The sequence below is a fragment of the Natator depressus genome, chromosome 6 (assembly GCF_965152275.1).
Source record: "Natator depressus isolate rNatDep1 chromosome 6, rNatDep2.hap1, whole genome shotgun sequence".
NCBI lineage: Eukaryota > Metazoa > Chordata > Testudines > Cheloniidae > Natator > Natator depressus.
Genome location: NC_134239.1, coordinates 92,472,221 through 92,485,707, shown reverse-complemented (window position 1 = coordinate 92,485,707; position 13,487 = coordinate 92,472,221). Strand labels below are relative to the sequence as shown.

General features: G+C 45.7%; 1 protein-coding gene across 27 annotated transcripts in view; it reads right to left on the bottom strand.

The window, feature by feature from the left end:
• NRXN3 (neurexin 3) overlaps window positions 1-13,487 on the bottom strand; it is a 1,373,290-nt gene that overhangs the window by 726,427 nt on the left and 633,376 nt on the right. For all 27 annotated transcript variants that reach the window (XR_012639977.1, XR_012639978.1, XM_074956036.1 and 24 more), the window contains 3 exons: window positions 12,298-12,679; window positions 11,743-11,933; window positions 10,738-10,911 (listed from right to left, as the gene is read on the bottom strand). Coding sequence is in view for 25 of the 27 variants with exons in the window: in XM_074956036.1 (XP_074812137.1) it covers window positions 10,738-10,911; window positions 11,743-11,933; window positions 12,298-12,679 (747 nt within the window). In the remaining 2 variants the exon portion in view is untranslated. The remainder of the gene's footprint in view (window positions 1-10,737; window positions 10,912-11,742; window positions 11,934-12,297; window positions 12,680-13,487) is intronic.

Genomic DNA, 13,487 nt, shown 5'->3' with positions numbered 1-13,487 from the left:
AACACACTTCGGAGATCAGCTACACAGAGTGCTGAAAGCTGGGAGTGGCATCTGACACGCTCTAATCTCAACCTCTAAAAGACCAAGCACTCCAACTGTACAAAGTGCCTGGTCCATCCCCAACTGGGGAGTGGAAGCCAAAGACCCCCAACTATTCTGGTCTCTAACTAGGAGGGTGTGAAAGGCGCTTTCTGTTCCTCTTCCCTCCACCCCACAATCAAAACCTGGGTTAAGTTAGCAGACAAGGCGTAGTTTTTTTGAAGTGATTGAACTGCTATAGACTGTGGCTTCAGGGTTCGCCACTACAGAGCTTTGATGTACATTCTCCATGGTTTCTTTTTAATTTTGAGACCCCATTCTCTTCTCTGAGTGAGACAGGGGATCCTGTGCATTCCTTTAGGGGTCTTCCACTTTTTCCTATCCTTTACTCATTCATTTATTGATGTACCATGATACAGTTACTCTGGCTCTTGCAAAAGGGAATTTGACAGCACTCTCTACTTCAGAGCCGAGCACTGTTACATCCTCACTGACCTGAGAAGTCACTGTTACTCCCTGCTGCTGCTTGTGGGGCTGATGTCCTCCCTTCTCCAGCGGTTTCAGATTTGCCTGCTCAGGGAGCTGAAGATCATAACTAGGGCCCTACCAAATTCACAGTCCATTTTGGTCAATGTCATGGTCAAAAATAATAAATTTCATTATTTCAGCTATTTAAATCTGAAATTTCACAGTGTTGTAATTGTAGGGATCCTGACCCAAAAAGGAGTTGGGGTGGTGGTGTGTGTGTCACAAGGTTATTGTAGGGGGGTTGCAGTACTGCTACCCTGCTAACCTTACTTCTGGGCTGCTGCTGGCAGCAGGGCTGTTTTCAGAGCTGGGCAGCCAGAGAGCGGCAGCTGCTGGCCTGGATCCCAGCTCTGAAGGCAGACCCGCCACCAGCAGCAGCGCAGAAGTAAGCGTGGCATAGTATGGTATTGCCACGCTTACTTCTGCACTGCTGCTGGCAAGGTGCTGCCTTCAGAGCTGGGCACCTGGCCAACAGCTGTTGTTCTCCGGCCATCCAGCTCTGAAGGCAGCACAGAAGGGTGGCAATATTGCAACCCCCAGTCTGAGGAATGCTGGTCTCGCCCATGAAATCTGTATGGTATAAGGTAAAAGCATACAAAAGACCAGATTCCATGGTCCATGACATTTTTTCATGGCTGTGAATTTGGTAGGGCCCTAATCATAACTCAAAGCTTGTATGAGCAAAGAAAAATCTGTCTTTTTCCACCAGGCTCTTGAAAACTCACCAAAGCTCAATGCACTCAGGAAGTCTTGCCTTAGTTCAGTATTCTCCAATACAATCACCTCTGTAAGCATTGCAAAAATTTTGAACCCTTTGTGACTTTTGTACAACAGTCATTCAAGACAAGGAACTTTCAGCACTGGAGAGCAGCTCTGGTCACAGTGGGATCAAAAGAGCTGCTATAGTTTAATAACCAGGATTTTCTCTTTTGCCACGGGTAAGCAGTATGTGTGTGTGTGTGTGCACTCATGTGTGTGTGTACCTTCAACCACACCCTCTCTTCCAGTTCCTTATAAGCATCCTTAAAAGATCATCCTTGTCCACACCTGTTATCTTCCAACCCACGCCCTGTTATCCCTTCACCTCTGAGCTCCTTGAATGGGCTACAAATATAGCCAGATGTCTCTTTTTGAACTACTTCCTGGATCCCATTCAAACCTGGTTTCCTCCCTCCCAACCCCACTGACATCATTCTCAACAAAGGACTCTAATGACCTCCTTTGGGCCAACTCTTGGTACCCCAACTCATCTTTAACCTCCTTTAACATTCTGTAGCTTTCAACACCATTGATTGCTCTCTCCTACTTAATAAGCAGTAAGTAATAACATCAGATGTCAATGAGAGTTTCATGCACGGATAAACAGTAGGAAATGGTCCTAAATACTTTGTGATACTTATTGATGAACCATCCAATTCAAGGTTTCTAATAATCAAGTAAAAATGATCAGACTCGATCTGACATCCATAGAACTAATTGCTGCCAATATTTGCATGTTTGTTTAATTAATGTTTACAAAGTGCCATATACCACTAAGTGATTTTAATTGTTGCTAACAGAGAGTTTTCTAAATTGAAAGTCAAAAGATTTTTTTCCAAACTCGTTAAAATTAGAAATGTTTCTCTCTCTCTCTCTGTTTTTCAAAGTCTGCATCATTAAAATGGCCTTCACCATCTCTTCTCCTCCCTAAGTGGGGCTGAAATTATGAATCCAAGTTGGCCCTTCTGTCCTGTAAAATACTAACGGCCATCTGTATTTTACCAACCAGCTGTTAAGTGGTAGCTTTTCATCCTGAACAATCATTAACTATTTCAGGAAATCAACCCGCAAAATTTATGGATACTCACAGTCTGCGATGCAGTCAAACCTCTTGAGCCACTGAAAACACCCTCCTTGTTACCCTGAGTTCCTCCCCAAGCCCACCCTCACTCCCAGAGGGACTGAGAGTTAGCCCCCTTCCTGTTGTCTCAGAGGTGTGACTGCATCTAAATGGAAGGCACTAGAGGTTACACAAAAGGCATCTTTCAGTCCAAAATGGTAACGGGAACAAGAACCTTCTCTACCTTGCAGGTCAGCTTTGGTCAACTCAACTTTGTTAGCAAAAAAACAGAAAAAGCAAAAACAATAAACCAGAGGTTAGTAAAAAGGCAGATAAACCAGAACAACATCACTGAAAATAAACAAACAAAAGCAATTGGCGTAACCAACACAGCCTACAGGCATGGTTAACACACACAAGAGGGGCACTGCAAACAACACAGACACAGGGAGAGTAGGTGAAAGACAGGTAGCCATTGCTGCCTTAATCCATCACACTAGAATGCTGCCTGGTTTTGTATCAGACAACAAAGCACTGATGATAGGGGAAAACATATTTCACTCTCACACACACATACACACATAAAAACCAGAACAGAACAGCAGCATCCTATGATGTACTACCAGTTACACAAAGTACTCCCAACCCCCTGTGGTGTTTACTGATCATTTCAGCAGTCACCTTATCCCTCCCACTAAGAAATACTTAGAATCCATTAGAATAAAAAAATAATCTATTTGACGTTTAACATGTGAGCTAGGACTAGATTTATTGCCTTGGAACATCCAGATTCAGGCTGGAAAAGCAAAGCTGCTCCCCTTCCTCAGAGTGCAGCTCCCCATTGGCTTTTTGTCTAAAGTGAATGTAGGATAGGTGAACGATGCAGGATTGACAGTCCTGGTGACAGACATACTCTTCACCCCCTCAATAGGGCCTGGAACTGGGTGGGAAGTGACAGTGGAAGCTTCCTTCACATGCTGCCTCCTTCCCCGGGGCCTCACCCGGCTCTGGAAGAAACCCACACACACTTGAGAAAAGAGGGCAGTTCAGTCTCTGTGGCCCATTTACTTCTTGGCAGTTGCAGCAATATACGTGACACAGAGAAAACCGTGATGTTACCAAGACAGAACTAGGACCAAGCTGCACGCAGATAAAGGAGCACAAAGAAAACCCACCAAACGTTGAACTGGTGGATAAAGATGAGTTCTCCCCAGCTACAGGGAGCACCCCTGTTACGGAGAAGCCAAATCGATTTTTGATGTTTCCAGCTTTGGTTTTTAGTTTTCACTTTGAGCATGGAAACAGGGGTGGGGATGGGGACAGGGAGCAGCTCCTGAATCCCAAATTACACATTTCTATTAGCCATCCCTGTGGCAAGACTATTTGATAAAACACTGGCCCTTGTCATGGGTGGATAAGAAGTATTCACTCACCTTTCTGGCTTATTGTTCTGAATAAGAGCTACTAAAGAGCTAGTACTGAATCTTGGCTGGTGTTATTTTTTTCCCCTTCCCCTTCTCCTTTTACATTTACTGCTCTATAAATCGGAACTGGCAATAGAAGCAAATGTGCATTTTCCTGTGGTTCCAATAAAGTTTAACATCTTGAACCTTTGCTATCATTTTACAAGCCACAGTCCATGAAAAGACTCGAGATGGCAATTACCTCCCCTTTCTAGCCACTCTCATTTTTCCCTCGTCAGAGCAGCTCCATTACACAGACCCATAACATTTCCAAAAGTCTCTCAAATGAAGAGGGACAGCTTAACTCATTTCTCCAGGCCTTTTCCCTTGCCACTTAGTCCAATAAACAGTCTTTTGTGTAGAACAAATGGGGACTCTCCTGCTGCCCAGCTCCTCATTTTCCTCCCACCTGGTCCAGCAGTGAAGCTCTCAGGGGGGATTTGTGAAATTACTTTTCTCCGTGCCAACAGAATACAATGTTATATGGTACAGAGGTGTTGCCAAGCTGCATCACATTACTGTTGCATCAACTAGACCCCCAACCCAGCATGGCCAATCCCTGATGCTTTACAGAAAGGTGAAAAATGACCATACTTCACCTCATCAGGTATGAGATATTGAGGAGTGAAATCCTTTTTGACACCATCCAGTGATCAGTTTACAAGCATGAGATTTGATTAACTTCCCTCTTCCCCTGCTCACATGCTTCTCCAAACGCCATATGTACTGGTCATTCAATTATCCAGCCCCACTGTTTGATTCAAGTATTTCATGCAGCAGTGAATTCCAAAGGTTAACTATACATTGTGGTACGTAGCATAAAATTATGATTTGACTGCGGGATTTGGCAGAGATTAAGCTGGGCTAAGAGAGAAGGAAGTCCATCACAAGAGCAAAATATCTTGAGCAGCAGTATAGGAAACACTCAGTCTCTAGCCAAACAATAATTGCTTGCTCTTTTCTGTGATGTTTAGCAAAAGGAGCAAAGTGTGTGGTGGGGGAAACGGAGAAGCAGGAAAACACATGGCAAATGAACGAAGGCAATGAAAATGACCTCAGGACACATCAAACATACCAATTAATCATTAGGCTTAACGGCAAGGGTCACGCTCAGGGTGCTTTCCCAAATGAGAGCTTTGCTTATATTAGGGTCATTGTGGAAATCAGTGCACTGCAGCTTGACTCTTATACACTGTGGGACAAATTCAGCCCTTGATTTCAGTGATGTTACTCCATGGATAAAGTGCTCAGCAAGAGGTTTCGGACCCATGTCAGCTCAAAAGGCAGCAAAGGGGAGAAAGCGCCCCCTTGCTCCAAGCCTCAGTCTGAGTTGAGGCTTTACTGGGTTATTCTGAAGGAGTGTTATCCTCATAGATCCCATACTTTTCTTCATTTTCACTCCATTCCCAATTTTACTTCTGCCATGTAGACTCCACAGTACAGAGACCCTTCCTCTGGAGCCTTATACCACTCCAAGTGTTTGCCTGATGCAGCTTGAGTAAAACAGGTCATTCCCATCTCTCAGAAAGGATACCATGCTCCCAGCCCACTGTCGGTGGTTGAGGAGCTCTAACCATGGAGATTCCTAGGTGGTGACATGCGGAATGTTTATTTCCTCCCCAAATTCCAACACTCTGCTCATCTCTAGTGCCTGCCGCTCAATGACCTCAAAGTGGTTTAAAAAGACAGAATTGCACTTCATACTTGTCTATTCACAAGGAGCGGATACCCACCCCAGTGCTGATGGGGACAATGAGGCCCACAGCAGACAGGGGATTGTTCAAGTTCACACTGTGAGTTATTGGTAGAATCATAGAAATGAAGGGCTGGCTGGAAGGGACCTCAAGAGATGGTCTAGTCCATCCCTTCATGCTGAAGCAAGTATACCTAGACCACCCCAGCAGATGTTTGTCCAACCTGTTCTTGAAGACCTCTAGCGATGGATTCCACAAGCACCAGGGGGAATCTATTCCAGTAATTAACTATTCTTAGAGTTAAACAGTTTTTTCCTCATAGCTAACCTAAATCTTGCTACAGACAAAGCCAATTACTTCTTGTTCTGCATTCAGTGCCATGGAGAACAATTCACCATCCTCTTTATAACAGCCCTAAACATATTTGAAAAACATATCAAGTCCCCCCCCTTAATCTTTTCTCAACATTAAATTTATCCAGTTTTTTAACCTTTCCCCAGAGATCAGGTTTTCTAAACCTTTTGTCATTTTTATGCTCTCTTTTGGACTCTCCCCAGTTTGGCCACATCTTTCTTAAGAGTGGGCCACCAAACACTGGGCACAGTACTCCATCTGAGGCCTCACCAGTGGTGAGTAGAGCAAACCAGTTACTTTCCCTATCTTACATACAACACCCCTGTAAATACACCCCAATATGTTAGCCTTTTTTGCAACTGCATCATGTGGCTGGTATGTTCAATTTGTGACCCACTATAAGCCCTGTATTTTTTCTGCAGTACTGCTGCCTAACCTGTTATTCCCCATTTTGTATTTGAGTCTTCCTTCCTAAGTGTAGTAGTTTGCACTTGTCTTGTAGGCACTTACAGAGCTGAGCCCCCAAGCCCTTGTAATCAGCAATAGAGTAGTCCGGTTTGCCTTCCCCTTGTTTTTCTAAATCTGATGAACCCGTACAAAACCTTTTGTGGCTCACAGTGCTAATTTGCTGGCCCAACAACTCCAATTTGTGCCAAGATAATTTCTACTATAGCTGATGTCCTAGTCAATATTTTGTGACTTTGCGGTCTATGTTGTAGGTCCTCCAGCAAACATTAAAGATAAAGATGAGACTTTCCTAGATCACTTGGGCTATAGCCATTCCTTATCAAGTGACACACAGTATGATGTTACTCTCACACGGGTTGTGTGTTAAACATCAGCCAGAGACAGATTCCTCACAACAGAGCGCAGGAAAGCTATTAGCTTGGCTAAATACCTTCCAGGAAAACAGGAGCTGCCAGCCTAGCACTGACCAGAGCTTTACAAGATCAGAGAACAGCTGTCAATTGATCTTGTGTAAACAACAACACACTAGACTCAGTCTTCGGCAAAAGGGCACAGAAAACAGAAGCTTTAGCTTCACAGGCCTATTTGCAGTTTCAGTTATGCCTTGGTTCTTGTTTCACAGAGAAGCATCCATCTTGAGGTTGAAATGTACCTATGCTTGGCCACGTGTGAAGCTCTCTTGGGACATTTCACAAGAGCACAGTCTGCCAACAAAAAGGGGACTGAACCATGGACCTCTAGAGACGAGATCATTAATCACTTCAGCTTGAGCTAAAGAGTGAGGCTCTGCAGCTGGGGCAGAAACAGACCCATATCTTTTGTGAGTTGGGCACTGAGGGGGACGTGTAACACAAAGTGACCAGCAGGTTACATTTGCTCTGCTACCCTGGTCAAATTCCAGCTTGTGTAATTTCTTTCTGCCTACCAAACTCCTGCCTGTAATGTCAATTAGATACATAGTTCTTCTTACTTTCAGGTCTGTGGCATAGCATTTCTAGACACTATTCAAGACCTGCCACCTTCTATCCCAGAGGTGGCTGCATATCGGAATGCTTTAGGAACCCTCAGGTGCTAGAGAAATAATCCATTACCCTCCTATAAATTGCATTTATCTCGAACTATCCTAAAGCACCTTACAATACCCCTGGTGAGGTAGATAAGGGACTTATTCTCCACTGAAATGCAGACACCTGTGGGATAGAACATGGTACCTGTTTATCATTGCATAATAATGTTACGCAATGATTTAGCACAGGATGTTAAGGAGAATCATGTATCCAAAGAAGTGACTTTCTGAAGGTCACACAGGGAATCAGTGGCAGAGCCAGTATAATAAACCACACTCCTTCCCTGTCACATTCCCCATGGGAATAAAATTCTTATTTAGTGGTGATATGGGACAGGCCCCTAAACAATCAATATAGGTGGTAAATATAAAGGCTGATCCCATATAGAGAGTGAACCCACAGCTTCAGGGAAGATGCTGGTCACCTATAATTTCAGGGGTGGTGAAGATGTGAAATAAGAAGGGTGGGGAGAGGTTACGCCACTGGAAACACAACTGGGCAGAAACCCTGCTCACTCTGGGCTCCGAAGATCCGAGTCTAGACACAGAGGACTAGATTCTCCTATGTGCCCAGCATCAACATAAATCTGCTCCCAATGAAATCAATGATCAAACTCTTGTAGAGCTCAGTGGAAGCAGTTAAGTCAATGCTGAGCACTTTTGAAAATCCACCCAAAGAGTCTGCACTTTGTCTCCTCACTGTTTTGGGACAGATCCTTCTCAAATGGAATTGATCAGAGGGACACATCTCTTACCCACCCTCACTCCCCAAAATCAAAAACACTGCACAAGAGATTAGCTCAAATATGTGTTTATTCCAAATGATTTTATATGCTCAAAATGGTGGCATGGAGCCCAACAGCTGTCTGGGCCCTCAGCCTTTCAGGGTGGGGTGACACTGCACCCGGAGCCACTACATAAACAGATTGTTCAATCAGCACCAGACATACACTGCAGAAAGTGTAGCACTGAGAGGAAGGGCAGGTGAGATATGACCACTATTCAGGGAGGCCACAAGAAGAGTTGGCGCATACTCTCAAGTCTTGGCTACAGCACATCACTGTCCTGGAGGCTGCTGGGACATTTGTCCTAAGGCAGGAGAACCAGACTTGTGTTTCCTCACTCCTTTGGGACCTTTGTTGTTTCTATCCCAGGGCATGCTGGCAGGGTGTTCAGCAACTGCCCATGAGGATGAGGTAAGCGTTACCTCAAAAGATCACGTTCCTGCAATGACAGGATGAAGGCACTGGTGGCTCTTCTCACTTCCTTCTTCTGGGGTTTGATTTTCCTTTGATGCAGCTCAGAGAAGGATGCCTGCTAGTGTCACTAAGGGTGACTCGATCCCCGCATTCAGGCAACACCAGCGTTGGAACACTAGTAGGGACAGTGCTAGGGCTTATGTTATAGGAATGGCTGGCGAGCTGAAAATAGATGCTGTAGCAGAAAGGAGGGGTGGGGAGATGTACTGGCAGCTACAGCCCTGGCAGGACACAGCTGCCCTGGGCACCAGTAGTAGGAAAGGTGACCACTCATTTGGATCCAAGCTCTACTGGCCAGTGTAATGGCTCTTTTCCTGGGGGAGGGTAAACAGTTCATGTCACTTGAGTGACTCCTATTTGCTGAGCCAGGAGCAGAGATCACTGGCTCTGAAGAGAGCTTTAGCCAGCCGCCCTCAATCAGGAGGATGGGCTGGCCTAAAGCAGGGGCCTAGGAGAGCTACTAGCCATCCCACACACAAAACTGCACAAGCTACATATTTTAAAAATACACTTAACAGAAACCCCCAATTTGGAAGAAAAGTTTTCTGGGCAATGAGATGACAGCTGGGAAGAATCCAAAGGGGGCATTTTTATGAAGGCAAAGGGAATTTTCCTGAGCCCTGAAAGCAATACTGTATGAGAGCGAGAGAGACCGTATTCCCACTTTTGGCGCCCTGGCTACAGGCCTAATAGGCACAGCTAAAAGCATGCTGGGGAGGAGGGAAGACCAGGCTACGGCGACTGTGTATCACACACCCTTGCTACGAAAAGAGGGTTTATATCAAGGGCCTTCTTCTCTCATCCCAGGACACAAATAACTCCCACCAGTTATTGAAGAATTTACTTTTACCCAGCAACAGAAGGACTGGGATCAAACACTCCCTGCAAACCAGAACACCCAACTGATGAGCTGTAGGGAAGGGTTTGGTTTCAAGTGGAGCTGCTGCTTTAAGGCTTCACAGTTCTTGAAGGCTTGGAGGAGATGACACTCCACCGGAATTTCCAAAACTGCCTAGCAACAACCCTGGTGGGAAGGAAGGGCATTTCAAGGAGATGGAGGGACCCAAATGGCCAATTGTTAGCTTGGTGGGGAATGTAATATACCAGCTGGCGTGCACGCATGTGCATAGAAGGATCTTATTCTACATGTGGGCCACCTAGCAGTTAGGGTCCACACGCATTAAGAGTCCTCTATAGGATTGCACATCTTTTGTGTCAGCGTGTGAGATTAGTTTTCCCCAGTAGTGAATGTCGGCCTACAAAGAGACATATGCCATAGCACTACTGACAAGCCAACAAAAATTATCATGTAACTCAGGTGGTACAGGCCTATGCTTTGGGAGTAGTAGTTGTAATTGTTCACATACCACATCCATGTGCTTGAGCTAGCGGTCTTAAAGTCAGTCTTTTTATTTTTGGCTGCTGGAAGTCTGGCCTGGATAAGAAGTCATTCATTTAAGGTGCTAGAAATCACTTTAGTGAAAGCACCTTCAGCCATTCTCCAACTCTTCCACTGTGAGGCCCACTTCATAAAAGGAATGCTCTCTTTGACCTGTCCTCATCTCCGCAAGCCCTCATCCCCTTTTCCCTGCCACTACTTGGTCTTCAAAATGTTTAGTTTTGTGGAGTCCCAAAAAGGGCCCTGTGGACAACTGGTGGCCTACAGAGCACAGCTGAGAACCTCGACTCCAGAGCGAGGCTAGACACTTTAAATATTCTTAGTGTCAATAAGTGGCTCTGTAGGAAAAGCACATGAAGAGCTTGCTACCAACACCAAGCCCAACATCTTTCCATTGTTGGAGACACAATATCCTAGGGGCATATAACTACATGAAAGAGCCATTGGCAACCACTGGTCACCCCCACTCAGACACTACACAGTCAGGAGGTTACAAACATGGCAATTACATGCTGGTGGCAGTGAAGGACATCACAATGAAAGCAAACCAATGAGATGGCCTGTAAAGTTGGTGAGCGGCGGAGCAGGGGGCAGTGAAGAGATAAGGGGAGCTGCCCGAGAGGGGAATGCCTCTAAAGTGAGTTGTACCTTCACATCCGCGCTCAATTTGCCCACTGCGGTGGAGAGCGTCATTGATTAGATCAGGCAGGCGCCCATTCAAGTCAACTGATGCTAGGCAGCCCTGAAACCCATCACGTGAAGCCACTAGCTTCGGGACGTTGCTGTACATGCCTTGAGCCAGGCCAGCAATGTAGAGATCACCTGGAGATAAACAGGGTAAAAAGACAAAAGCAAAAGGAAGTAAAATAAATGTATCTTCCACAGTTGCCTTTACCTTATATTCATTAAATGAATTGCACTGCCAGTGAAAAAAGGGTAGCCAGAGCTGTGTATGGTGTGATCCGGAACCCAGCTTGGCTAACCCACCTCAGTGTACATGCAGCATCCACTGCTGTTCCTGTCATGGACCCTCACACAAGCCTGCCAACATATCCAGAACCTGACCTGAAGCATCACCTGTCACTCCTGTCCTGGGCCCTCACACAGCTCTGTAAATGAGCATCAACTTCAACCAGCTGCACCACTTATTGTGTAAGGGGACAAAAATCTAACAATTCCATCAATGCCCTTTGATCCTGATCACCTGCCCTTCCCACCCTACTTTTACAAATGTGCTTCCATATTGACCGATACCACCCTATTATCAATCCTGTGCTCCCCCATAAACAGCAGTTCTCAGTCCTGTCTATGCATCCTGCCACTCTAGTTCTGTCAATGCTGTACCTTATCTAGAATAATAGATTAATGCAGGAGAGGCCTGTCCTAATCAAAGAATAATAATTGTGTCTAAGGAGTAATTCTACGGTGTGAGTATGCTTGAAAAACAATCTCTGAAGGAGCAAGATCAGCAAAGTATGGTGCTTAGAGAACTTGCCAATAGAGCAAATGCAGAATGAAATTCAAAGAACCCCACAACACATCCCAGACCTTCCATTCCTTGTGCATGGTTATGCAGCTTCTCCTTGGCTACTGCTCTCTCCCCCCACACCTCCTGCAGGCCCAAAGGGGCACTGGCATGCTTCTGAAATTTACCTTTAAGGTCAAGGTTTTTGGCACCATTGATAACCTGAGTAACAACCCTGGTATCCACTTTTAAGCTGTGGGTGTTACTGTTGTCTCGGGTGATGACCACGTTGTGCCACTGGTTGTCATTGAGAGGCCGATCGCTGTTGCCCTTGATGACGTTAGGACCATTTCCAAGGTCAAACACGTAGTGTATGTACCTGCGAACAACACACATGTCAGCTCAGATCATCTGGAGACTCCAGAGCTACTGTTGGTCTTACTCTAAGCACAGCTAATAGACTCTTAGGCAAAATTTGGTGAAAGCTTTATGACATAGGATCACAGTATCTAGATATGAGAAAGACATATCACATCAGAGACTCCACCTCAGCATGAATGAGTGGCAGTCAAGAATAGAACCCCAGAGTCCCAGTCTTTTGCTTAACCACAACACCATATGCCACATTAAAAAAGAACAGAAATTGACTAGCCAGAGGACTTTCTCTCTTTGTATAAACATTTTAAAGGGTATCCACAGCTTAGCCGAATGCCCTCAGGGACCACAGCACAAAGCTCACTCACCCCTTGACCAGCTCGACTGCGATGAAATCGCTGCCATCACCGCTGTTGAAGAGGATGAAGCCGTCAGCTGAGGTGGTCTTGAACTGGAAGAATAGGTGCATGGAGGTGTAGGCCTGCAAGGTGGCCAGACTCAGGTAGCTGCTCTTGGTCTTAAAGGTGACCGGGTCAGCGATGATGTTGCGGAGGCCGAAGCGTGCTTTCAGCTCACAGTAGTCAATGTCACCGTTCTTGCACAGGTCAATGTAGAGCAGCCCATTAAACATGAGACTCTGGAGGTGGCCAATGAAGCTAGAGGGGATGACGGAGATGTACCGCTTCTCTGTCATGATCCCCGTTTCAATGTTGTGGAACTCCAAGCGGGTGTGGTCGCCAACCATTGTACCTGAATGCCGCAAACAAGAGGAAAGATTTACAACACCCAGCATGCTAGGGGATTGGTAAACAGGCTAAAGAGCAATTCACCTTCAGGTTTCCATATCGGTAAGGATAAAGTAATCATCTAATAGGCAGCCTGTGTATGAAATGAGTTGGGGGGTACAGTCCAATTCCTAGCAGACAAGTTTCCACACTACAAAAGCCACCAGCACTCCTGTGGGCACTCTGAAAAGTGGAGGACCAAGTGGGTTGTGGACAGTGAACTCCCTGCTCCTTCCCTAAGGGTAGGTCTCTGCTGGCCTGGGTTGCTAACACTTTCTGTCCTTCCAAAATGACCCAACGAACCTCATCATCACATCCCTGCTTGGCACAGAGCCTAGAAAACTGCACTGAATCTACTTCATTATCTCAGAGACCCCATTCTACAGAAACAGGGCAGACATGCTTATATGAGCCAGATGTGCCAGGGTACCACATTCACTGAAACAAGTGGAGACCTTATCACTCCACCACAGAGAGAGATGGGAGCCAGCAGATGCACAGAGCTGATCCATAGAGAGGACGAAAGGGGGAATGATGGAAGAAGGTGGTAATTAGGAAAGGAGCAAGAGGGAGATTTCATTTAGCTTTCAGGGGTGTCATTTAAATGTATTATTTGTTAAGCTCCCACAGCATGCTCAGCACTGGAAGGGAGACCAGGTCCCTCCTCCAGGGACTTACAATCCAAGAGTCCATCACTGCTCAGTGCTAGGTGCCCTCAGCTCCAACCAAAAATAACCAAAGTTGAAGGCACTCAGCAGCTTGCCAGATCAGCA